The 23,866-nt window shown below is 42.4% G+C and overlaps 1 protein-coding gene across 7 annotated transcripts in view; it reads left to right on the plus strand.

Annotated features, from left to right (window-relative positions):
• Positions 1 to 3,901: 3,901 nt before the first annotated feature.
• The window catches only part of CCDC62 (coiled-coil domain containing 62), a 44,086-nt gene continuing 24,121 nt past the window's right edge, over positions 3,902 to 23,866 (plus strand). Inside the window, exons 1-7 of one of the 7 annotated variants that reach the window (XM_059139394.1) lie at positions 3,902 to 4,126; positions 6,529 to 6,787; positions 9,559 to 9,725; positions 12,339 to 12,440; positions 14,945 to 15,116; positions 18,360 to 18,461; positions 23,770 to 23,858. In XM_059139394.1, the coding sequence (XP_058995377.1) occupies positions 4,091 to 4,126; positions 6,529 to 6,787; positions 9,559 to 9,725; positions 12,339 to 12,440; positions 14,945 to 15,116; positions 18,360 to 18,461; positions 23,770 to 23,858 (927 nt within the window). In that variant the 5' untranslated portion in view covers positions 3,902 to 4,090. The remainder of the gene's footprint in view (positions 4,127 to 6,528; positions 6,788 to 9,558; positions 9,726 to 12,338; positions 12,441 to 14,944; positions 15,117 to 18,359; positions 18,462 to 23,769; positions 23,859 to 23,866) is intronic. The other 6 variants (XM_059139395.1, XM_059139396.1, XM_059139397.1 and 3 more) reach the window with 6 other exon arrangements.

The raw sequence follows: 23,866 nt of genomic DNA on the forward strand, positions 1-23,866 counted from the left end.
AGATTTTATTTATTTATTTGACAGAGAGAAATTACAAGTAAGCAGAGAGGCAGGCAGAGAGAGGAGGAAGCAGGCTCCCTGCTGAGCAGAGAGCCCGATGCGGGACTCGATCCCAGGACCCTGAGATCATGACCTGAGCCGAAGGCAGCGGCTTAACCCACTGAGCCACCCAGGCGCCCCCCAAATTCATTTTATACGTTACTATTACTGTTGTTTTGAGTGGAAGGTCATAAAGAGATTCCGCCGAGTTCTTGTTCTGGCTATCCATTCTGGGAGTGAAATTCTGCTAGCCAGTTGAAAAGAATATACACCGATACTCAATATATTTATGAAATCTGGGAAATAGCAATTGAAATGAGTCTTCCTCAGAAGAGAAACAGTGACAGTAAGTTTGAGTGAATGCACTGAATGAATTTAAACTTTGTTTTTATAAAGGTCTTAAGTTAGGCTTTGCAAATTAAAAAGAAAACCCCTGGTATTTTAAATCACTAAAAGACACCTTTAAGAAATTCAGAACCCATTGTTTATTGCCATGCAAATTACAACCTCGAATGAATGAGTGGTTTTTTTAAATAATTAAAATCTTAGGAAAAAATGTGTAATAAAGATGCAAATTAAGAAAACGAAATTCTGCATTAACTGTGAATTTTACTAAATAGTAGGAGTATCTGATGAAGCAAATTTATCCATCAAGACCATTTGGTATGTGTTGTGTATGTATTCTGTTGGTGCTGGAAGATGTCTGTGCCTGTATCAACCATGTGACTTCATGTAAAGATTCTCAATGTTCACAGTTCTTGGCAAATGCAGTTTTAATCCATATAAAGCCAGCAGTGGATGTTACTGCAGGATAATGGAGGATTAAAATTGTCCTTGTGTATAACATGTGTGAATCTTTTTCTTCGACCTGAAATTTAAAATGGAACATTAGTTTAATCCCTGATGAAAATGTGCTAAATTCAAGGATTGACTTTAATTCATACATTCTCTTTATGTATTACGTAAATGTTTTTGCAGTCTAGTATTTTTAGCAAAAAGAGTATAAACCTTTAAAACAGCCTTATGTCATAGTTGTAAACGATTTGCCGCAGTTAAACTGGCAACTTAAATGCAAACCCAGCTTTGATAATGCAGTATTTTCCCTTAAAAAAATAGATACTGACAAGTGATTTTACATTCCATTTTAGTTACTACATAGACGCCTCAGTAAATCAGCTGTTGCTTAAGATAAAATACATGAGGGGCGCCTGGGTGGCTCAGTGGGTTAAGCCTCTGCCTTTGGCTCAGGTCATGATATCAGGGTCCTGGGATTGAGCCCCGCATGGGGCTCTCTGCTCGGCAGGGAGCCTGCTCCCCGCCCCTTTCTCTCTGCTTGCCTCTCTGCCTACTTGTGATCTCTGTCAAATAAATCAATAAAATCTTTTAAAAAAAAAAAAAGATAAAATACATGGTAAAGGTGCTTGGTTTTGGCTCAGGTCATGATCTCAGGGTCCTTAGATCCAGCCCCACATCAGTCTCTGCGTTCAGCGCCAAGTTGGCTTGATTTTTCTCCCTGCCCTCTGCTCTTCTGTCCCTCCTACTCCTGCTCTCTCTCTAAATCTGTTTATTTTAGAGAGTACCAAGCAGACTCTGTGCTGAGTGCATATCCTGTTAAAGGGCTCCATCTCAGGATCCTGAACTGGGGTCAGATCTGACCTCAGATTTTACCTGAGCCAAAAGTCAGATGGTTACCTGACTGTGCCACTCAGGCACCCCATAAATAAATCTTAAAAAACAACAACAAAACCTCGATAGCTTTCTTGCTCTTAGTTAAAAAATTGATAAATTGCAATTTTAAAGATGAAGTCTATCATTTAGATCCTAGTTTTGTTATTTTTTAAATTACTTAGGAAATAAGTAGGAAGATAGGAATGAGTCTGTTTAGTTCATCAGACCAAGTGTAAATTCAGAAGCAGTATAATGCTTGGAGGTTTTTTTTTTTTTTTTCTTTTTAAGATTGATATATTTGACAGTGTCAGCGCTTAACAGCAGAAGGGGGAGAGGGAGAAGCAGGCCCTCCGTTGAGGTTGAGCCCAATGTGGGGCATGAATCCAGGACCCTGGAATCATGACCTTAGCCAAAGGCAGACTCCTAACTGAGCCACCCAGGTATCCCTTCTTGGAGATTTTGTAAAACATTTTATGTATTTTTAAAAGAAAACTTCAAAGGTCATTTCTGTTTTATTTATTTATTTATTTATTTACTTATTTACTTTTTTGAGGAGGGGAGCGGCAGAGGAAGAGAGAATCCTAAAAGCAGGTTCCATTGCCAGTGCACAGCCCTAGGTGGGTCTGGATCTCATGACCCTGAGAAAATGACCAAAATCAGGAGTGGGATGCTCAGCTGATTAGGCCACCCAGGAGTCCCTCTTTTCTGTTTTAAAGAAAACCTGTGGGAGTGAGTGAACTTAAAATACTGAGGTTTTTGATATGCAACTAGTCACTGTATTCTTACCACATTCTATTTACTCACCGACGATAATCCCATAAAATGAGCCTCATTTCTTACTACTTTGTCTGTACACGTACTTCTTAAGATTATGTATTTGAAATATTTTATTTATTTGAAAGTGCATGGGGTAGTGTGAGGGAGAGGCAGAGGAACAAGTGGACTCCCGGATGAGCAGGGAGCTCTGTCCCAGGAACCTGAGATCATGGCCCAAAGTCAGGCTCTTAACTAAGCCACCCAGGCACCCCTTAGATTATATCTTTAAGTAATCTCTACACCTGATGTGGGACTTGAACTCAGGACCCTGAGATCAAGAATAGGCGCTGAGATCACCCAGTTTGCCAGGCACCCCTGTATACATATTTTTAGAGAGTTTTAGGCATGTGGTTGCCTGGTAGAAAAAGATCACATTTTAACAATGGTGGAATTTGGGAAACCTGAATTGAAATGCGCCTTAACTGGAAAGTTGATATTCAACCACATTCCTTTTTATCTTTCTCATTCCACCAAGACTTAACTGTACAGTCATTAACTGATAGGATGCCTTTAACTAGTCAGGATTGAATTTCCTGATTTTAGATCTTAGACATTGTCTTGGTTCTCAAGAGTCCTATCCTAAGTAGGCAAATGCCACTCAAATCAGTAAAGCCTCAAAACATGTTCATTTTTCCTTTTTTGAGATTGTCCTTTATGAACACAAGGACATGCTTTGCTCATTCATAACCAAAGTAAAGGTGATACACTATCACACCGTATTTGGTAATGTCTTGCCACTAATGCCAGGTTATGGGTTAAACGGTAGGGGGTGGGCAATCAGGGGTTGAATGTAGTTAAGTTTCATTTTTTTAGTCGAGTTCCTGTATAACAAGTGAAAGGAAGAAGGGTGACTATGAGATAACACGAGAAAAAAGATTCACCCCAGAATGTGGTGGATTTTGTCACGACCAAGTGTCTAAGTGCCCATTGCTATTCAAAAGATTCATCAAAAGCCAAAAAAAAAAAAAAAAAAAAAAATCAAAAAATAAAATTAAATTTTAAAAAATCGCCCTCTCCCGGCCATCTGTTGGTTCGTTTCGAGCTGTCTGCTGGCTGGCCAGCATCTGACTCCCGGGGCTGGCGTCTGCGTCCGTCCAGGCGTTCGTGTGAATGGCCAGGCACCGTTCTCAGTGCCCGCCGACGAGACCGGGAGAGAAGTGAGCAGGTCAACCGTCATAAACTGGGGTGACGGGCAGGAGCGGCCTTTAATTTAAGCCCCGGTTCGCTGGGTAGCGGTGAAGAACCGTTTCTTTGCTGACCGTGGCTGGTGGACCTCGCTACCGCAGATACACCTTCCCAGAGCCTGCAGCCCCCGGACCGGCCCGCGCGAGGGCCAGGACGGCGCACCTGAGGTCTCGCGAGAGCCGGGGTTGGCCCCTCGGCGACGCCGTAGCGGGGCCGGCGGGCGCGTTCCTCTGGGCGGGCGGTTTGGGTGCTTGCTCCGACTGGCCGAGGGCGCGGGGCTCCGGGGTTCGGGGCTCGCCCCCCGCTCCGGGCAGGAGCGCCTATGGCGTTTGTAAGGTGACCCTGCGCTCACCGACTTTCTCCGGGGGCGGAGGAAGCACCCATGAACCCTTCGGCGACCTTCCTCGCCGGGCGCCAGGTGAGCGGCCGCCGCGGGCTCCGCGTCTCCGCCGGCGCGTCCGGGAGCGAGCGGACAGCGAGCCTCGCGGGACGGGGAGCACTCTGGCCGAACCCGGGTGGTTTTTAAGGAACGGTTTTTCCTTAAAATGGAAAACGATACACTGTGCGAAGAGGAGAAACGGAGCGTCTGCACCCTGCCCTTAGCAGGAGCGACGTTCGGCCCAGGCGCCGAGACGGGCGGCGAGTAACTAGGTGCTCCCTTGGTAACGACTCCCGGGCGTTTGGAGGGGGCTTTTCTCGGCGCCGCCTCGCTCCGGGCCTGAATTTCCTCCATAGTAACCTGCCAGGGGCGGAGCACGCTCGTGACTCCGTTTTCCCAAAAAGGGTTGAAAACGAGCTTTGCATTTATGAGTGTACGATGAAAAGTGAGCTTGGCATTCATCAATACGGTGAAATGCACTTTTTAAAAAATTTCTCTCTCTCTCTCTCTCTTTTTTTTTTTTTTTTGCACGTTTGACGTGTTGCCGGTTTTCCTATGCCAGAACTTGTGCTCTTTGCCCCCCGCTCATTACTGCATCCCCAACCACTTGGCGCTCAGCAAGGATTTGTCCAGTGAATTAATGAATGGTTTATCAAAGACCAGAATTTAAATCTTGCGATTTGATATCACTTGACCCAAATTCCGTTTTTTGTGCTTACTAGTGAGTAACTGTGATTCATTTGTCATTATTTATTTTCAAATCCTATTTTCCAGAAAGTAGTAATGATATACCTGGGCCTCTGGTGAACTTTTAACTACTATTTTATTTATTTATGTTTTTAAGATTTTATGTACTTATTACACAGAGAGAAATCACAAGTAGGCAGAGAGGCAGGCAGAGAGAGGGAGAAGCAGGCTCCCCACCCAGCTTTGAGCCCATTCCAGCCAGTCCCAGGACCCTGAGATCATGACCCCAGTTGAAGGCAGAGGCTTAACGCACCAAGCCACCCAGGCGCTCCTTTTAACTACTATTTTTAAGATAAAATTCTTCAAGTAACACTTTCAGTTCTTTGTTTCTTGGCTAAGGAGCAGTACCATATTTCAAAATGTGCTTCACAATCTTAATAATAGCTATTTGGAAAAACTATGTATCCCTTCACGTGTTTAAGTTGTTATCTAAAATTTTTCCTTAAAAAATATAATGGTATTTTTCCTTATTTTCCTTATATTTCCTTAAAAAAAAAAAGATAGCTAATGTTTGTTGAGTGCTTACGCTGTGCCAGGTAATGTGGAGTGCTTTACACAATTTATCTTGCTTAATCCACACAACTAAGAAGATCAAGTGTCGTTATTACCATTTTAAAGGTGAGGAAACCAAGGCTTAGAGAGCTTAAGTAACTTGTGCAATGTTATAGAGCCGCTAAAGTGGTAAATTCTGGATTCACACTTAGGTCAGACCAACTTCACGATCTAGTTAAAATGACATGCTGGGCGCCTGGGTGGCTCAGTGGGTTAAACCTCTCCCTTCAGCTCAGGTCATGATCCCAGGGTCCGGGGATCGAGCCCTGCATCAGGCTCTCTGCTTAGCAGGGAGGCTGCTTCCTCCTCTGTCTCTCTGCCTGCCTCTCTGCCTACTTGTGATCGCTGTCTGTCAAATAAATGAATAAAATCTTTAAAAATAAATAAAGACTAAAAATGACATATGCATAAAGGGAATCACTGTAGATACTTTTATTAGGTGTGAAATGGCATCATGGTGATATAAAAAGTGCTCATTTTTAGAGATGTATGCCAAAATATGTGAGAGTTCTTTTTAACAACAAAAAGAGAAAGGAAAAATTGAAACGTGACAGAATCTTGATAATGGTAGAACTAAGGTACTGAACATAAGAGAGTTTATTGTATAGTTCCCTTGTCTTCTGTGTAGGTTTGAAAATTTTCCTATATAAATGGGTGTGTTGAGTTTGGACTGATCACAGTATTACATTGTCCTTGGTAGATTGATTATGTGTTAGATGTTATGAGACTTATTTATGTTCAAACAGTAATTATTTCATGTTTTCCTTTACTTGATTGATCCGGAATTGCTGGGGCAAAGTGTGGGGTAATATTGTTAATACAAGGAATGGGTTGACAGCAAAGACCAAAATGCCAAAATGAGTTTATTTGTGATAAGCTAATGAAGGTTTTACAAACGGTCCCACTTTTTAAGAATGGCATGTGTGGTATGACAGGAAATTATAGAGGCAGAGTGCACAGTAGGCAAGAACTTGTTTTAAATCTACGCAATTTTGATGCCATGTTATAATCAGTGAATAAAAAATAATTTAACTGCCTCGAATTGGCAGCAAAAGAAGATAAAATTATTTGGAAAAAATGCCTCAGTTGACTTATGTTATTGATTAGTTTTATTTTGATGTAAAACCACTTTCTTTGCTTAGAACATCGGGTCAGAAGTTGAGATTTCCACTATCGAGAAACAACGGAAAGAGCTGCAGCTGCTTATCGGAGAACTAAAAGATCGTGATAAAGAGCTCAATGATCTGGTTACAGTACATCAGAGACAACTTCTTTCGTGGGAGGAGGATCGGCAGAAAGTGTTGACCTTGGAAGAACGTTGCAGCAGATTAGAGGGTCAGAAATATACGAGCAGTATCTGTTACACACTTCTATATGCCAGCCAATTCAAAGGACTCATGGGTTAGACACAAATGTATTTATTTTACAATAAATATTTTTATTTGAGAAAGTGAGTGAGCACACATACGAGCAGGGAGGGGGCAGAGGGAGAGCGAGAGAATCCTTAGGCAGACTCCTTACTGAGCAGGGAGCCCGACAGGGGGCTCAGTCTCAGGACCCCAGGATTATGACCTGAGCCGAAATCAAGAGTCAGATGCTCAACCAACTGCCACCCTGGCACCCAAGACACAAATGTACTTAAATATTAAATATGTTAGGGGAAAAAACGGGGCTCACAGGAAAGATAAGAGAAAGAAAGAATATCTCAACACAGTCCCTGCTGCCCTAGAGTTTAGTTTAATTGAAGGTAGGAGGCCTTTATGAACACTCAGAGTTGAACAAACACAATGTGAATTAAAGTTGGGCAGACAGCTTAAATGTAGAAAGGGTATGGAGTGAGCTCAAGAGTGAATCTGAGGTGCGCCTCGGTGGCTCAGTGGGTTAAGCATCTGCCTTCAGCTCAGGTCATGATCCCAGGGTCCTGGGATCGAGCCCCACATGGAGCTCTCTGCGCAGCAGGGAGCCTGCTTCCCCCTCTGTCTCTGCCTGCTTGTGATCTCTCTCTCTCTCTCTGTAAAATAAATAAATAAAATCTTTAAAAAAAAAAAAAAGAGTGAATCTGAACGAAATTAGTTTTGAGGGCACCTGTGTGGCTCAGTTGATAAGCAGCTGCCTTCAGCTCAGGTCATAATCCCGGAGTTGTAGGATTAAGTCCCACATGGGGCTCCCTGCTCAGCGGGGAGTCTGTCTCTCCCTGACTTCTCCCCTCTCATGCTCTCTCTCTCATTCTCTCTCTCTCAAATAAATAAATAATCTTTTTAAAAAATAATCTTTTTAAAAGAAAAATAAATTAGTTTTGAGCTAGAATATGAATAAAGATGCCATGGGACTAGCCATTTCTGTTGAACTGATAGAAAGATTTTAAATTTTTGGTATTGAACTTGATCTTAAGTATCTAAAATAGTCTTAAAAATATAGCAGTCTTAAAAATGGTTTACAAAAATCTTCTTTGTACCATATTTTAATTTTGTCATCCCATCAGTTTTGCCCTAAGGTCTGAATGTTCTAGTGATACTACATCAATACCAGACATAAGTATTAGAAGGGGAAACTTTAGATCTGTTTAATAGATAACTACATTGCACCTCCTTTATTATCTTCTGTTACCCAAAGGATTCTATAAACCTGACTGTCTGCCATATCTTGTTTATCCATTCATCTGTTGTTGGACATCTAGGTAAACGTGACCATCTAAATATGCATAGTTTTCCATTTCTTTGATGATCATTTGATTTTCCTCTGACCATACCCAGCCACACACATATTCACATCATATTTGATTCGGTCGCATATTAGATGTGATATAATACCTTATACAAATGTGTTTAAGAATGAAGATCACATTGCACATAGCCAACAGTATCTGGTTTTAAAATAAGAAACTTGAGGGGCGCCTGGGTGGCTGAGTTGGTTAAACATCTGACTTTTTTTTTAGATTTTATTTATTTATTTGACAGAGAGAAATCACAAGTAGATGGAGAGGCAGACAGAGAGAGAGAGAGAGGGAAGCAGGCTCCCTGCTGAGCAGAGAGCCCAATGCGGGACTCAATCCCAGGACCCTGAGATCATGACCTGAGCCGAAGGCAGCGGCTTACCCACTGAGCCACCCAGGCGCCCCAACATCTGACTCTTCATTTCACCTCAGGTCTTGATGCCAGGGTCATGAGTTCAAGCCCTGTGTTGGAGCTCCAAGCCCAGCATGGAGCCTACTTAGAAAAAAGATTCTCATTCTCATTATAAGTGGGGAAATGCAAATTAAAACCACAATGAGCTACCATTTACGCTTCACACTGGCAAAAATTACCAGGTATATGTAAAGGTAGCGGGTGTTGTAGAGCCAAGGGAAGACTCTCCCTGCTGGTGGGAGTGTCAGTTGGTACAGCTACTTTGGAAAATCATTTGACAGTATCCTGTAAAGTTAAAGTTACACCTAGTCATGGCCCAGGATTTCCACTTCTAGGAATATACGCACAGTTCAGAGTACATGTGATTGACCTAAGGATCTTACTATGTAGATTCTGATACAACAGGTCTGGGGCCTGAGTCTGCTTTTCTGACAGATTAACCAGGTGATGTCAATGCTGCTGGGTCAAGGACCCAATTGGAGTAGCAAGCCTCTAGAGAAACTTGCAAACATGCACCAAGATACACGTATAAGAATATTCAGAGCAGTGTTGTTCATAACAGCTGCAAAGTGGAAACAACCCAAGTGACCACCAGTGGTAGTAAATACATTTTGGCGTAGTCCTATAATGGGGTATCATGTAGTAACATCAGTGCACAAATACCAGTCACGTACAACAATGTGAGTGAATCAATGGAAGAACTCATAGAGTATGGTCCCAATTATATATGGCTAAAATCGAACTTTTAAGGGATGTGGTCATAGGTGGCAACACTGTAATTAAAAAGCAGGCAAATGATTAGCAGACGGTGGTTGGGAAGGTGAGAATTGGAGACATCGTGCTTAGGAAGTGACATCCAGGGGCAGGGTTGCTGACTCTTCTGTTTCTTGGCTAGGGTCCAGTATGGTGCATTCCATAATACATTCTTAAGAAAGAATTATCCTTTAAAAAATTATTTAGCACACTTAACCTTTTAATTGTGTGTTTGAAAATGCATTTTAGCTTCCAGTCTGATCAAAAGGTAGTCATCGATGACATTTCCCTCAGGTGAACTACATAAAAGAACTGAAATAATCAGGTCACTCACAAAGAAGGTAAAAACCCTTGAATCGAATCAAATTGAATGCCAGGCGGTTCTTCAGAAGACTCAGCTACAGCTTCAGGAAATGGCTCAAAAGGCAACCCATTCCTCTCTCCTCTCTGAAGACCTCGAGGTTGGTTTTTATTTTGTGATAAGCTTCGCTAGCCCAAATTCTGTTACAAGTTATCAAGAAATTAGATTTAAATGTTTCCATTGAAGTGTGTGTGTGTAAGTCAATCCATCCATCTGAACACAAGGTTTGTGTTGACAGTACGGCTTTGTCTGGCTGCGCAGGGCTGTGTTGTCTGAGAAATGACCTTCATTACCACCTTTTGTGACAGCCCATTTGAGCTAGGAGCATCCATGACTTTATGAACAACAGGTTATTTTAGAAAGCGTTTCTCAAAGTCAGACGAATAGCATCGGGTTTTGGTAGCTTCACGTGATGCTTTCTAAACGTGCCTTCTCTGATACGATAAACAGTATCTACGTCATTTGAGTGGCATATTGGGAATAAAATCTGTAAGACTAAATTTTTCACTTCTCATTTCTAACTGGTCATCAGGTGTTTTTTGAACTCATGTTTTATGAGCGGCACAGAGCCATATTTTTGTTGTTCTAGCCTTCATATTATGCTGGTTTCATAAAATGCCTTTTTTATTTTTTCAGACTATTATTCTAGACAGTTTCTAGCTATAAAATAAGTAAACTATTTGTATGTTGAATTAAAAAATGGAAATGTAGGGGCACCTGGGTGGCTCAGTGGGTTAAAGCTTCTGCCTTCTGGGCGCCTGGGTGGCTCAGTGGGTTAAGCCGCTGCCTTCGGCTCAGGTCATGATCTCAGAGTCCTGGGATCGAGTCCCGCATCGGGCTCTCTGCTCAGCGGAGAGCCTGCTTCCCTCTCTCTCTCTGCCTGCCTCTCCATCTACTTGTGATTTCTCTCTGTCAAATAAATAAATAAAATCTTAAAAAAAAAAAAAAAAAAAAAAAAAGCTTCTGCCTTCAGCTCAGGTCATGATCCCAGGGTCCTGGGATCAAGCCTTGCATCCGGCTCTCTGCTCAGCAGGGAGCCTGCTTTCTCCTCTCTCTCTCTGCCTGCCTCTCTGCCTACTTGTGATCTCTCTCTGTCAAATGAATAAATAAAATCTTAAAAAAAAAATGGAAATGTAGGGGGCACTTGCCTGACTCAGTCAGTGGAGCATGTGACTTGTTCTTGGGGTCGTGAGTTCAAGCCCCACATTGGACATAGAGCTTACCTTTAAAAAAAAAAAAAAAAAGGAAATGTATGAGAGAGAGAATGAGCAAGATCTCTGGTGTCTTTTCTTATAAGGATACTAATCCCATCATGACCTCTTTCGCACCTAACTCTCTCTCAAAGGAGCATCTCCAAATAACACCATATTGAGGGTTCGGATTTCAACATACGCGTTTTGTGGAGGATGCAATTCAGTTCCTAGCAAGAACATTTTTTTATTATTTTTTAAATTAATAAACTTTATTTCTTAGAGCAGCTTTATATTCACAGCAAAACAGAGTGGAATGCATACATTTCTTCTCTACCCCCCCGCCTCCACCACCAAACACAGTCTCCCCCCAACTATGCACATTGTGCACCATGGGAGTAGATCTGTTATAGTTAGTGAATCTGTTAACACATCATTGTCACCCAAAGTCATAGTTTAACATTAGGGGTCACTCTTGGTTTGTATATTCTGTGGGTTTTGACAAATGCGTAATCACATGTGCCCACCATTGTAGTATTGTGCAGAGTAATTTCACTACCCTAAGAATCCTGTGTTCCATCCTTGTCTCTCCCAACCCCTGGAACCAGTCACCTTTTTAGTTCCGTCTTTTCAGAATGTCATATAGTTGGAGTCATATGGAATACAGATTTTTCAGATTGGCTTCTTTTACTTAGTAACATGTATTTAAATTTCCTTCATGAAGATACTATCTTAAAAGCCTCATTATTCTTATTTTTCCAACCAGTAAATATCTTACGTAGTTCTGTGGTTAAAACAAAACAAAACAGGGGCGCCTGGGTGGCTCAGTGGTTTGGGCTGCTGCCTTCGGCTCGGGTCATGATCTCAGGGTCCTGGGATCGAGCCCCGCATCAGGCTCCCTGCTCCGCAGGAAGCCTGCTTCCCTCTCTCTCTCTCTCTGCCTGCCTCTCTGCCTACTTGTGATCTCTGTCTGTCAAATAAATAAATAAAATCTTAAAAAAAACAAAACAAAACAAAACAGAAAAACCTGCAAAAAACCTGATACATGGGAATACCCCAGTATGAAGTGAAGGTCTTTCAACATAGAGTTAAACACTTTATGTATACACACGTGTGCGCGCACATAGATGTTCACTTTATTTCAGTAAAGTAAATTTCTTACTAATCCAATTTTTGTTCATTTCCTTTTTGCCAACCTAGAGTTAAACATAAAAGAGATTGGGAAATAGACATTTGTAAGCATAACCAATATGATTCAGTAGGGCAAACATAAGCTTGGAGAGGATGCCAGAGGTAATGGAGAGAGATATTTGTATTTCTTTTTGATGACTGCTTACTTGGCCCACTTTGTCACTAAATGAACGTTAAAACAGAATGAGCACAGACTGTGGCTAATGGTAGTAATGAAAGTAATGAAATAATGAAAGCTTTTAAATGAAATGAAATGATACTAATGAAAGTAATGATAGTAATGAAAGCTTTTAAATGACTCAGTTAGTGTTTTATGTGTTGTTCCCTTGTAGGCTAGAAACGAAAACCTCAGCAACACATTAGTGGAACTTTCTGCCCAGGTAGGACAATTACAAGCTCGAGAACAGGCTCTCACTACAATGATAAAGCTAAAGGTAATTCAAAATAATGATCCCTTCATTTGCCAGGGCACTTTGTACTTTATAAGTGTAGTCACATACATTATCTTCCTCAAGTCCGTTTGCAAATCAGATGGTAGCGCTACCAATGTTACTGTCTCTTTTAAAATTCTTATTTTAGTTGGGGGCGCCTGGGTGGCTCCGTCGGTTGGGCATCTGCCTTCGGCTCAGCTCATGATCCCAGGGTCTTGGGATTGGGTCCCACATCAGGCTCCTTGCTCAGCGGCAAGTCCGCTTCTCCCTCCCTTTGTAATCTCTCTCACTTTCACTCACTCTCAAACAGAATCTTTTTTTTTTTTTTAAGATTTTATTTATGTATTTCCCAGAAAGAGCACAAACAGAGGAAATGACAGGCAGAGGGAGAGAAAGAAGCAGACTCCTGTTGAGCAGAGAGCCTGATGCGGGACTCGATCCCAGGACCCTAAGACCATGATCTGAGCTGAAGGCAGAGGCTTAACCCTCTGAGCCACCCAGGCGCCCCTCAAACAGAATCTTTAAAAATAAAATAAAATAAAGCAAAATAAAATTCTCACTTTAGGGGTAACTGGCTAGAGTAGTAGAGCATGTGACTCTTGATCTTAGGGTTGTGGGTTTGAGCCCCACACCGAATATGGAGATTACTTAAAAACTTAAAAGAAAAAATTAGGGGTGTCTGGGTGGCTCAGTCAGTTGAGCGTCTGATACTTGATTTTGGCTCAGGTCATGATCTCATGGGTTGTGGGATTGAGCCCCACGTCGGGCTCCAGGGTCAGTGGGAAGACTGCTCGAAGGGTCTCTCCCTCTGCCCCTCCCCCCACTTGCACACACACGCACACATACACTTTTTTTCTCAAATAAGTAAATGAATTTTTAAAGTAAGATACATTTTAGAAATGAGGGAAACAAGTTTAAAATGATGTCCCCAAGACACCGAAGGAGGAGACAGGACTTCACTTTTGGTCTCATCTCCAAGGCTTACTCCATGGTTTAGCATGTCTGAATTAACTTGTTTTCTTCCAAGGTATCCAGTGTTAGTTCTCATAAAGTCATTGACAATCAGACTGCTTGTTAGTGTTTCTTTGTTTTTTAATGGGGAGAGGAACTTTTAGCAATCTGGCAGTCGATAGAGCCACTAACGTGCCATGATGAGTGACTGACTGACAGTCTCTTCTGCTATCACATGTGTTTGGCAGCTGGTGAATAGGGAATGGTTTAGGCATAATGGGACCCTCATGCCAGTTCCTATGTGATTTTCCCCCTGCATTTTAATGTTTTAAAGTGGTCATGGGCAAGCTTTCTTAAAATTGAAGAGAAAATACTAAATTCTACAGAATTGTCTTTAGTCAAGTAGTGACCGATTTAGTGGCTTTACCAACTACTCTGGTTTCCATTGCGGCAAACTCCTGGTGAGGCTGTGAGTGCTAATGAAAATGCTGGAAAAGACTCATCAGGTTTGCATACTTAATGGACCTGGGTTTTTTAGCTACCAGTCTAATCACGAAGTTCTGTTGGTCTGCCAACCCTGTTTTTCCTGTAAATTGAAATGGTGTGAGATGAGCATCCCTAGGAATGCATATATGGTGCTATAGGAGAAATGGCTGTCCTTAAGCAGGGGTGACACCTGCTTCTGAGAACTGTTCTGTATTACAGTTATTATAATAATAGTCATTCCATGTGAGTGGGGGAGGGAGGGAACCTTTATTTAGTATGTTTATATTTCTAGGTGTTGTTTGAATTTTCCACAAGCAGATGCCTTTTTTGTCATTAAAACAATCCCCTCAACAATAAGATGTTCTGATTTGGGTAGTTTGGGAATCCGCTCTTGGCGTCTGCCATTTTAACAAGCTGGAATAAAGGGGTGGAAAAGAGGCCCGTGGGTTTACCTGTAGTGCAGAGAGTCGGTCCCCTCCGAGGGCCACCAGCAGCTCTCGTACTGCAATTACAGTTTCTCTCTTTCTTTTTTTTTTTATAAAGATTTTATTTATTTATTTGACAGACAGAGATCACAAGCAGGCAGATAGGCAGGCAGAGAGAGAGAGAGGGAAGCAGGCTCGCTGCTGAGCAGAGAGCCCGATGCGGGACTCGATCCCAGGACCCTGGGATCATGACCTGAGCCGAAGGCAGAGGCTTAACCCTCTGAGCCACCCAGGTGCCCCTGCAATTACAGTCTCTTAAGCAATCACATTGTGGTTATCAACTTTCTGAAACAGTAAGCTGTGGTGGTTTACGCATGGTGAGCGGGACCAGCTCGCTCGGGGCGAATCGGCGCCCCGTCCCTACCTACTTGCGGAACCGTGGACCTTTTACTCTTGACTCATCCGTCACCCAGGGAGAATGGTGATACCGTCTCAGAGAGTTCCCATGAGGTCCCGTTAGGTAACGACAATAAGGTGTCTAGAACAAAACCTGGCACATGGGGGGACTTAACAAGTGAGATCTTCTTACACTGATTCGTTGAAACTTAAAAACCTTACAGAACAGTCTTCAAATTTGGTTCTTAGGACAAAGATATTATCGAGGCCGTCAACCACATTGCAGACTGCTCGGGAAAATTTAAACTGTTAGAGCATGCCTTGCGTGATGCGAAGATGGTGGAGACGTGTATCGTGAAAGAAAAGCAAGATTACAAGCAGAAACTGAAGACACTTAAAGTTGAAGTCAATAAACTGAAAGGTAAGGAAGAGATAGCAATGCAGCATTTCGTCTTGGGCGCGTATTTCTTCATCTTGTGATTGAGAGGCCTGTTGCTGGCCTTAGATCCTACCATGAAATGTTCATTTCATTTGTACAGAATAATGCTGCAGTTTTCATGTCATAAGAGGTAAATAACAGACTTGGGGCAAGTGTGCAATGGGTTATATTTTTAAAATAAGCTTCCTTGGCTGTACCAGTTAGCTGTTGTTAATTTATGCTTCATAACAGTCAGCATCAACATCTTGGTGCCATGTCAGCCAGAAGCATCTGATAAGCGTAGGTATCAGCCCTGGGGGAATTGGCTTATCCCGCTTGGGCTGGCCAAGTTGCTGCTCTGGGGCAATTCTGCATCCCGTGTCTCACTTCTTGCCAGTTGGCTGGTCTGGGCACTTTTCCCCCGTGGTAAAAGCAGAAAATTATTTTAAGATTTTATTTATTTACCTCACAGACAGAGATCACAAGGAGGCAGAGAGGCAGGCAGAGAGAAGAAGGGAAGCAGGCTCCCCGCTGAGCAGAGAGCCAGGTGCAGGGCTCCATCTCAGGACCCTGGGATCACGACCCAAGCCGAATGCAGAGGCTTAACCCACTGAGCCACCCACGTGCCCCTTTTTAAAATCTTTTTTAAAAAGATTTTATTCATTTGAGAGAGAGATTGAGCCCAGCAGGGGGACCTACAGGGAGAGGGAGAAGCAGACTCTTCACTGAGCAGGGAGCCCAACACCCAGCTTGATCCCAGACCCTGGGATTGTGACCTGAGCTGAAGTCACCCAAGTGCCCCGCAAAAGGCAGAAGCAGGGGCACCTGGCTGGCTCAGGTGGGAGAGCAGGGCAACTTTTGATCTCGGGGTCGTTGAGTTGGAGCCCACCCTCAAATGTGGGGCTTACTTAAAATTAGATGGATGGATGGATGGATAGATAGATAGATTAAAAAAAAAAAAAGAGATTGTGGGGCTTACTTAAAATTGGATGGATGGATAGATTTTTTTTTAAGATTTTATTTATTTATTTGACAGACAGAGATCACAGGTAGGCAGAGAAGCAGGCAGAGAGAAAGGAGGAAGCAGGCTCCCCGCTGAGCAGAGAGCCCGATGCAGGGCTCAATCCCAGGACCCTGGGATCATGACCTGAGCCAAAGGCAGAGGCTCTAACCCACTGAGCCACCCAGGTGCCCCTGGATAGATAGATTTTAAAAAAGAGAGAGAAGCAGAAACATGTAAGGACCCAACATATCCTCCCTCTGTTGGCTAAAGCATCATGTGGCTAAACCCCAAGTCAGGCAGTGGAGAAATATCTGTCCCTCTGGGAGGAATGCAGGGACGGATGAGGGACCGCCACTAACAGTCTGCCAGGGTGGTTTTTGGTACATGTTCTATTTTTGAAAATTCCTTTTGCATTTTCCTTTTCTATTTTTGTTCTCAGAGTAACTCCATGATTCATTTCCTTCTACGTAATGTTACTTGAAATTTTATAAAGAAGGGGAGGCTAGGTTTACCAAATAGGTTAGTCCTGTTCATGTGAACGTGGATATAGGTGGTGCAGTAAGAGCTTGCACTTGCCTGCAGAGGGCATGGAGGTAGGTCGACTTTTCTCTGGCCTTTCCCCACACATGGGGCAGAGTCAGTGGTCATCGTGTGAGACGCGGAGACAGATTCCTACTGTGCAACAAGCAACCTTAGAACGACAAAGTCATGTTTTGGTGGAAGTTGCTCTCGCCTCTGACCATAGTGGGGCGCCTCATTGTTAGGAGGTTGGGGGTGGGGAACAGTTAAGGACCCTGCAGACCTAGAAGGCACGTTGAGACTGAAAAGCAGAGGAGGCCACTCCATGCTGTTTACATGGAGTTTTATTCAGGGTAACTTACTGATGGGGGGATCAGACAGACCATGATCCTGGTGCTACTCTCCGCCAAGTCCAGACCTTAATCCACAGCTTTTATAGAACGGGGGGCGTTGTGCTGAGGTCAGAGGGTGGTTATCTAAAGTGGTGCCATCTGTGCACTGCGGGGAGGATCAGAATAAGCCTTCCCCAATTCTGTTCAGGGCACGTAGGCGTGAGGGAGGTCGTTGCACAGACATGACCAGGATGCAGTCGAGATTTTCAGCACTCCTACACCCTGAGCCAGCGAGTTGCTATTGAAATTGCCAAAGTTTATTATGGTCAATTTAGAAGACTCAGCCTTCTAAAATCTTATGATGCCCTGACTTGTGGAAAATTATACGTTTTGTCTATGTTTGTAGCTTCATCTAAAACCATAATCACACTATGCACCCCTTGACAGCAGGGACAGACTCTGTTATCTCTTTAAAGGACAACAAGGTAATGGACAGTGAACTAGAGAGTGAGGGGAATCCACTCAGTTTGGGTGGACTGGGAAGGTGACTTTGAGGAGAACATTTGAGCAGAAGCTTGGAGGGCAGGCAGAAGTAGCCATGTGAATATCTGCGCCCAGAGCCTTCCAGGCAGAAGGAACAGCAAATGCAAAAGCCCTGGGTGGGTTTTGAGCTTGGGCCATGTTCAACAAACAGAACAAAAGAAGGGGGAGAGTGACAGGCCAAACCAGGCCACTGGGGGCTTAGGGGTAATTTGGATTTCATCCTAAGAGTGTTAGAAGGGCTCTTAGGAGAGAAGTGACATGAGGAGATCTTTTGCGTTTTTTTTTTTTAAGATTTTTAAATATATTTGTCAGGATAAGCAGGGGGAGAAGCAGGCAGGAGAAGCAGGCTCCCTGCTGAGCAAGGAGCTCAATGCAGGGGTTGATCCTAGTACCCTGGGATCATGACCTGAGCTGAAAGTAGCCGCTTAACTTAAGACTGAGCCTCCCAGACATCCCACAGGTTTTTTACTTTTAAAAGATTGCCCTGGGGTGCCTGGCTGGCTGAGTTGGAAGAACACGTGACTCTTGATCTTGGGGTTGTGAGTTTGAGCTCCACACTGGGGGTTGAGTTTACTTCAAAAAAAAAAAAAAAAAAATCCCTGATTGCTCGGTGGGCAATAGGCGGTAAGAGGAGAGGCATGGTTTGAGCAGAGAGACCAGTGAGGGGTAGGGAAGCCTGACAAGGTCATTGCCAGGGATGCTGCGAGGTTTGGATACGAGACATAGGTCGGCTGCCGCTCCAAAGGGACTTCACATAGGGGTGCCAAGGGCTTGAGAGGGCCTCACAGTTTATATTCCTCTAGCAAGTAGTATCTATTAAAGGACTTCTGTTTTCTTCTATTTGTGAAGAGGATCTAAATGAAAAGACAACAGAAAATAATGAACAGCGGGAAGAGATCATTCGCCTCAAGCAAGAGAAAAGTTGCCTGCATGATGAACTGGTTTTTACTGGTAAAACTAGATCATTAATTTAAGTGATTGAATAGTTCTATGATTGTAGCCTAAACGTTCTATGGCAGAACTATAAAGGAATTACACCTCTCTCAAAATAGTAACTTTTTAAATCTACTTGGAGGGACCAGGCGGGACCGGGCAGGGAATATTAAAGTTGTTAGCAAGCCTCCCAGTTAACCCTGTTTCCTCTTATATAAAATGAGGAGCTACCTTCCCTCTCTTCTAGCATGATGCGTGACTGCACTTCTCACTGAAAATGTAGTATGTGCGCTTAAAAATCCGTTAACGAAGGAGCTTATGATTTGAAGAAGAAAGGATGTTTGTACTTTTGCAAATACTAGGTAAAAACTGGGAATTCAATTTTCCAGTTTTGCAAATAGATCACCTGTGATTACAGTTGCAGAAATGCAGATGTGTTTTTGTTTTATCAGCATGAACTTGAAGTAGTAATGTTAAGGATGAATTTTTTTTAATGATTAAAAATCGCAAATGTATCAATAGTTTGCCTTGGGCCCCTTCCAGATAAACATAAAAATCACATTCTATCTCCCCAGCCACATTCTCCCGTACTGTCCCTCACACACCCCATTAGTTTTTGCTAGTTCAGACCTCTCCCTGGCTGCTCCCAGTTGAGAATCACTGATTTATAGATCTTATCTCTGTCCCCACTAGCCAAATTTTATTAGGCTTTGTAATTAGCATGAGGAAAATCGTAGATTTGGAGGTGAAGTTCCAAACAGAATTAATTAAATTGATATTTTGGGGGTCTAGTTATATATACCCTCAATGTCCTTCCTTCTAGGAGGAGAGTGCATTTCTATAAGCTAAACGGCAAAATGCATTATTAACATTTTTTTCACATAAATAGAATTCTTAATTTTCATGTCATGTGATAAGGATGGGGGAAAATGCAGTTTTCTACCATTAGGGGTCACTATTTCTGTTATTTCTAGAATGTTCTCTCAAAGTTACTCTATTACTAAAAACACATATTTAAATATATATTAAGATATATATGTATATTTACAACTTAACAGTTGATTTACAAAAAACTTTGGATCAACTTTTGGTGCCGGGAACTCAGTTAGTTGCTAAGAAACTCCTAGGCTCACAGAAAATCCATTTTGTGGGGCATCTGAGTGGTTCAGTCGGTTAAGTGTCTGCCAGTGGGATTGAACTTCACATCAGGCTCCCTGCACAGCAGGGAGACTGCTTCTCCCTCTCCCTGTCAAATAAATAAAATCTTTTGTTTTTTCTTTATTTTTTTTCAGCATAGCAGTATTCATTATTTTTGCACCACACCCAGTGCTCTATGCAATCTCTGCCCTCTATAATACCCACCACCTGGTACCCCAACCTCCCACCCCCCCAATAAAATCTTTTTTTTTCAAAGAGATTTCATTTATTTATTTGACAGAGAAAAACACACAGCAAGAGAGGGAACACAAGCAGGGGGAGTGGGAGAGGGAGAAGCAGACTTCCCGCTGAGCAGGGAGCCTGATGCGGGGCTCTATTCCAGGATCTAGGGATCATGACCTGAGCTGAAGGCAGACACTTAAAAACTGAGACACCCAGGTACCCCTCAAAGAAATAAAATCTTTTTTAAAAAATCCATTTTGTGAGATAATAATTTTTTATCATTTCCTAAGCTGATTCCTTTTTTTTTTTTTTTTAAGATTTTATTTATTTGACAGAGAGAGAGATCACAAGTAGGTTGAGAGGCAGGCAGAGAGAGGGGGGGGGGGAAGCAGGCTCCCCGCTGAGCAGAGAGCTCATTGATCGAGCAGAGAGCTCGATTGATCCCAGGACCCTTGAGACCTCGACCCGAGCCAAAGGCAGAGGCTTTAACCCAGTGAGCCACCCAGGCACCCCTGACTTCTTTTTTGTTTAAAGATTTATTATTATTTATTAGAGAGAGCAAGCAAGCACATCAATCGGGAGGGGCAGAGGGAGAGAATCTTCAAGAAACCAAGATTTGAACATTTAACCAACTAAGCCACCCAGGCACTCCCAAGCTGATTTCTTAAATACTTTTTCTATTCATGCCACCGTCTCAAAACAATTTTTGTATGTTTAAATTATAAAAGTGAATTAAACCTAAAAATAATTTTTTTAAAAGATTTTACTTATTTATTTGTGTGTAAGAGAGAGAGCGAGTATAAGCAAGAGCAGTGGCAGGCAGAGGGAGAAGCAGACTCCCTGCTGAGCAAGGAGCCTGATGTGGGACCCTATCCCGGGACCCTGGGATCATGGCCTGAACCCAAAGCAGATGCTTAACTGACTGAGCCACCCAGGCATCCCAAGCCTAAAAATAATTTGAGAAGGCTTAACATGATAATGTGCTGTCAGGTGCTCCGGCTAAAATAGCGTGTATTTTATTTGAAGCTGGAAGATGTCTTAAAAATACACTTTTCTGGAAAAAAAATACACTTTTCTGTTAAGTTCAAAACTTTTTACCCTCTCATTGAAGATGAAGCTCTTCACGTAAATAAGCTCAGAGACATTTTCATTTGTTTGTACATAACTGCTTATAAGAAGTTTGCAAATAAAGCGAGGAAACCAGTTCACATTTCTGGGGCCCTGACAGTCCTGTAAGTAGGGCCCCATGGGATCGAGTGATAGCCTCCGTTCTCCCAGGCAGTAAAAGGTAGAGCCTTGGCCGGAATGTGGCAGCTGCAGACGTGCAGGCCCCTTTCCCCTGCGCTGTCTTATTCAGGCTGCTTGCTCAGACCTCCATCCCGGGTGTACAATACCTCTTTGTTTTCTGTGACCGCTTTGTGAAAATAGGCAGCCCCACTCACTTGGATCTCTCAGCTAAACCCAGACATGCAGAAAAGTATCTCATCTAGGAGAACATTTATATTTACAGTGGAGTTGCCTCTTATGCAGTAATAGATTATTCTAAAGTCAGATTAAGGCAAAACTCAGATATGTTTAAAATTGAGCTGCGCCTGGGTGGCTCAGATGGTTAAGCCTCTGCCTTCGGCTCAGATCACGGTCCCAGGGTCCATGGATCGAGTCCCACATCGGGCTTCCTACTTAGTGGGGAGCCTGCTTCTCCCTTTGCCTGCTATTACCCCTGCTTGTGCTTTTTCTCTCTCTGATAAATGGATAAATGAAATCTTTAAATAAATAAGTAAACAAATAAATAAAATTACCCTTGAGGGGTGCTTGGCTGGCTTGGTGGGTGGAGCATACAACCCTTGATCTCAGAGTCATGAGTTTGAACCCCACATTGGGTGTAGAGATTACTTAAAAATAAAATCTTTAATAAGTAAATAAAATTATCCTTGAGCTCCAAATAAAGTAGTTGGCTTTTGTTTAGGGGCCATACTATATTCAAAACAAGTATCTCTAAACACTAGGAATTACACCCAGCGTGTCACAGTGCTGTTAGTACAAGAGGGAGGTAGAAACTAGACCAGGAGAGAGTCACAGATGCCTTGTGGGCATTGCTTCTACTATTAAAGTAGCTGTGGTTCCTTTTTTAAATTTTTTTCTTTGTGCTTATGATTGAATTCGTAAACTAAATGCAGCTCTGCATAAATAATGCAAATCCGTTACATTTATGTGCTTTCATTATGGCATTGACTCACGTAATGCCAAGAAATAAATTCAGAATTGAATAGAAAAGACGGAGTAGTTTAAACCTGGCCACAGGGCTTTCACCAGGCTTCTCTTCACGTTTTCGGTTTTGTGCACAAGGATTACCTTTGGAAGCAAGGTGATACTACAGACCCCCATTGGAAGGGCTGGACATGAACCACTTTGGGGAGAGGAGGTGCTGTGCACAGACCCCATCAGTTTCCTCTGCCTGGTCCCCTGACCACAGGCCAACAGAACAGCAGTCTAGTGGAGTTGCAAAGTGCATGCCTTTGTCCTTAAAGGTTTTATGCGATGTCCAGATGTGAAGTGATAATAAAAATGTTTATGCTTTTTCATCCATGAGAAAAAGGACATGTAAAGCGTTTTATGAAAGAACCATAGATATAAGTTATAAATTTTTATTTATAATTGAATCAGATTTACTTAAAATTTATTCATGTAGAGGGTTATTTTTTAAGATTTTATTTATTTAAAATATTTGATAAAGAGGTAGCAAGAGAGCACAGGCAGGGGGACAGCAGAGGGAGAGGGAGAAAAAGGCTTGATCCCAGAATCCCAGAATCAGGACCTAAGCCGAGGGCAGATGCTTAACTGACTGAGGCACCCAGGTGTCCCTCATTTACCAAGTTCTGAATTCGTTTTTAGAATATAGCTTTCTCATGCCGGAGCTGTAGTTAGTGGAGTGTCCGTGTTTCAGCGAAGTGTTGTTGGTCTTTGTAAAAGAATGAAGATTTAAAAAAAAAAAAAAAATGACCGAGAGAGACACAACAAGAGAGGGAACACAAGCAGGGGCAGAGGGAGAGGGAGACGCGCTTCCCACCAAGCAGGGAGCCCGATGCGGGGCTGGGTCCCTGGGATCATGACCTGAGCCGAAGGCAGATGCTTGACTGAGCCACTTCAAGCGCCCCAATAACGAAGATTTTTTTTTTTTTTTTAAATTCTCTTTGCCTTCTCTTTGCACTGAGAAAAATTGAGTGTAAAACTGTGTATTCAAGAGAACTCAGAATCTTACCTATCAGGTGAAGCGTTTTCAAGAAATAGGAAGTCTTTGAAGGAGTGCTGGGCAAACTTATCTGCTGTGCGGGCACTTCATGGACACAATTGTTTTTGGTCTTTGGTCAATGACAATATATAGGAAGGGCCTGATTATAAGATTACATCAGACTGGCTTGCATACTGGTAAAAATCATGATTTTGGTTTTTTGTCCCTTGTAATGTTCATTTTTTTCTGTTGTTAGAGGTAACATGTTGTTTGGGTTTTACAATCAAAATGCATTAGTAAGTTACTCATGTAATATGAAAAAAAATTAAAATAATATGTATTTTATCATGCCCCCCCTTAAAAAAAGAGAGGAAAATAATTGTCATTAATCACCCCATCCAAAAAAAGCTTCTTTAAATACTTAGGTATATTTGCTCTAAGACTTTTCTTGTGTGTTTGTGTATACAAAACATACATTTGATACAATTCTGAATCCTTTTTTGACTCAGCATGAATTCTTTTATGAAAATGTTCAAATTTGGTGAAAGATCTAGTCAGAATCACAGATTAAAGCTCTTCCCAGCCACGCATTTTGCAGATTTTAACTTGAGGAACAAGGGGAAAACAAGTTACTGGAACATTAAACTTTTGGAAATGAAGAGGTTTGAGTTGATATGGCTGATGAAAAATATTTTAATAATATTTGTTCTTAAATAGCAGAGAGAGAAAAAAGGAAAGATGAGTTACTTGATATTGCAAAGTCAAAGCAAGAGCGCACAAACGCAGAACTCCATAATCTGAGACAGGTACGTAC

The sequence above is a fragment of the Mustela lutreola genome, chromosome 11, assembly GCF_030435805.1.
Source record: "Mustela lutreola isolate mMusLut2 chromosome 11, mMusLut2.pri, whole genome shotgun sequence".
In the NCBI taxonomy this organism is placed as follows: Eukaryota; Metazoa; Chordata; class Mammalia; order Carnivora; family Mustelidae; genus Mustela; species Mustela lutreola.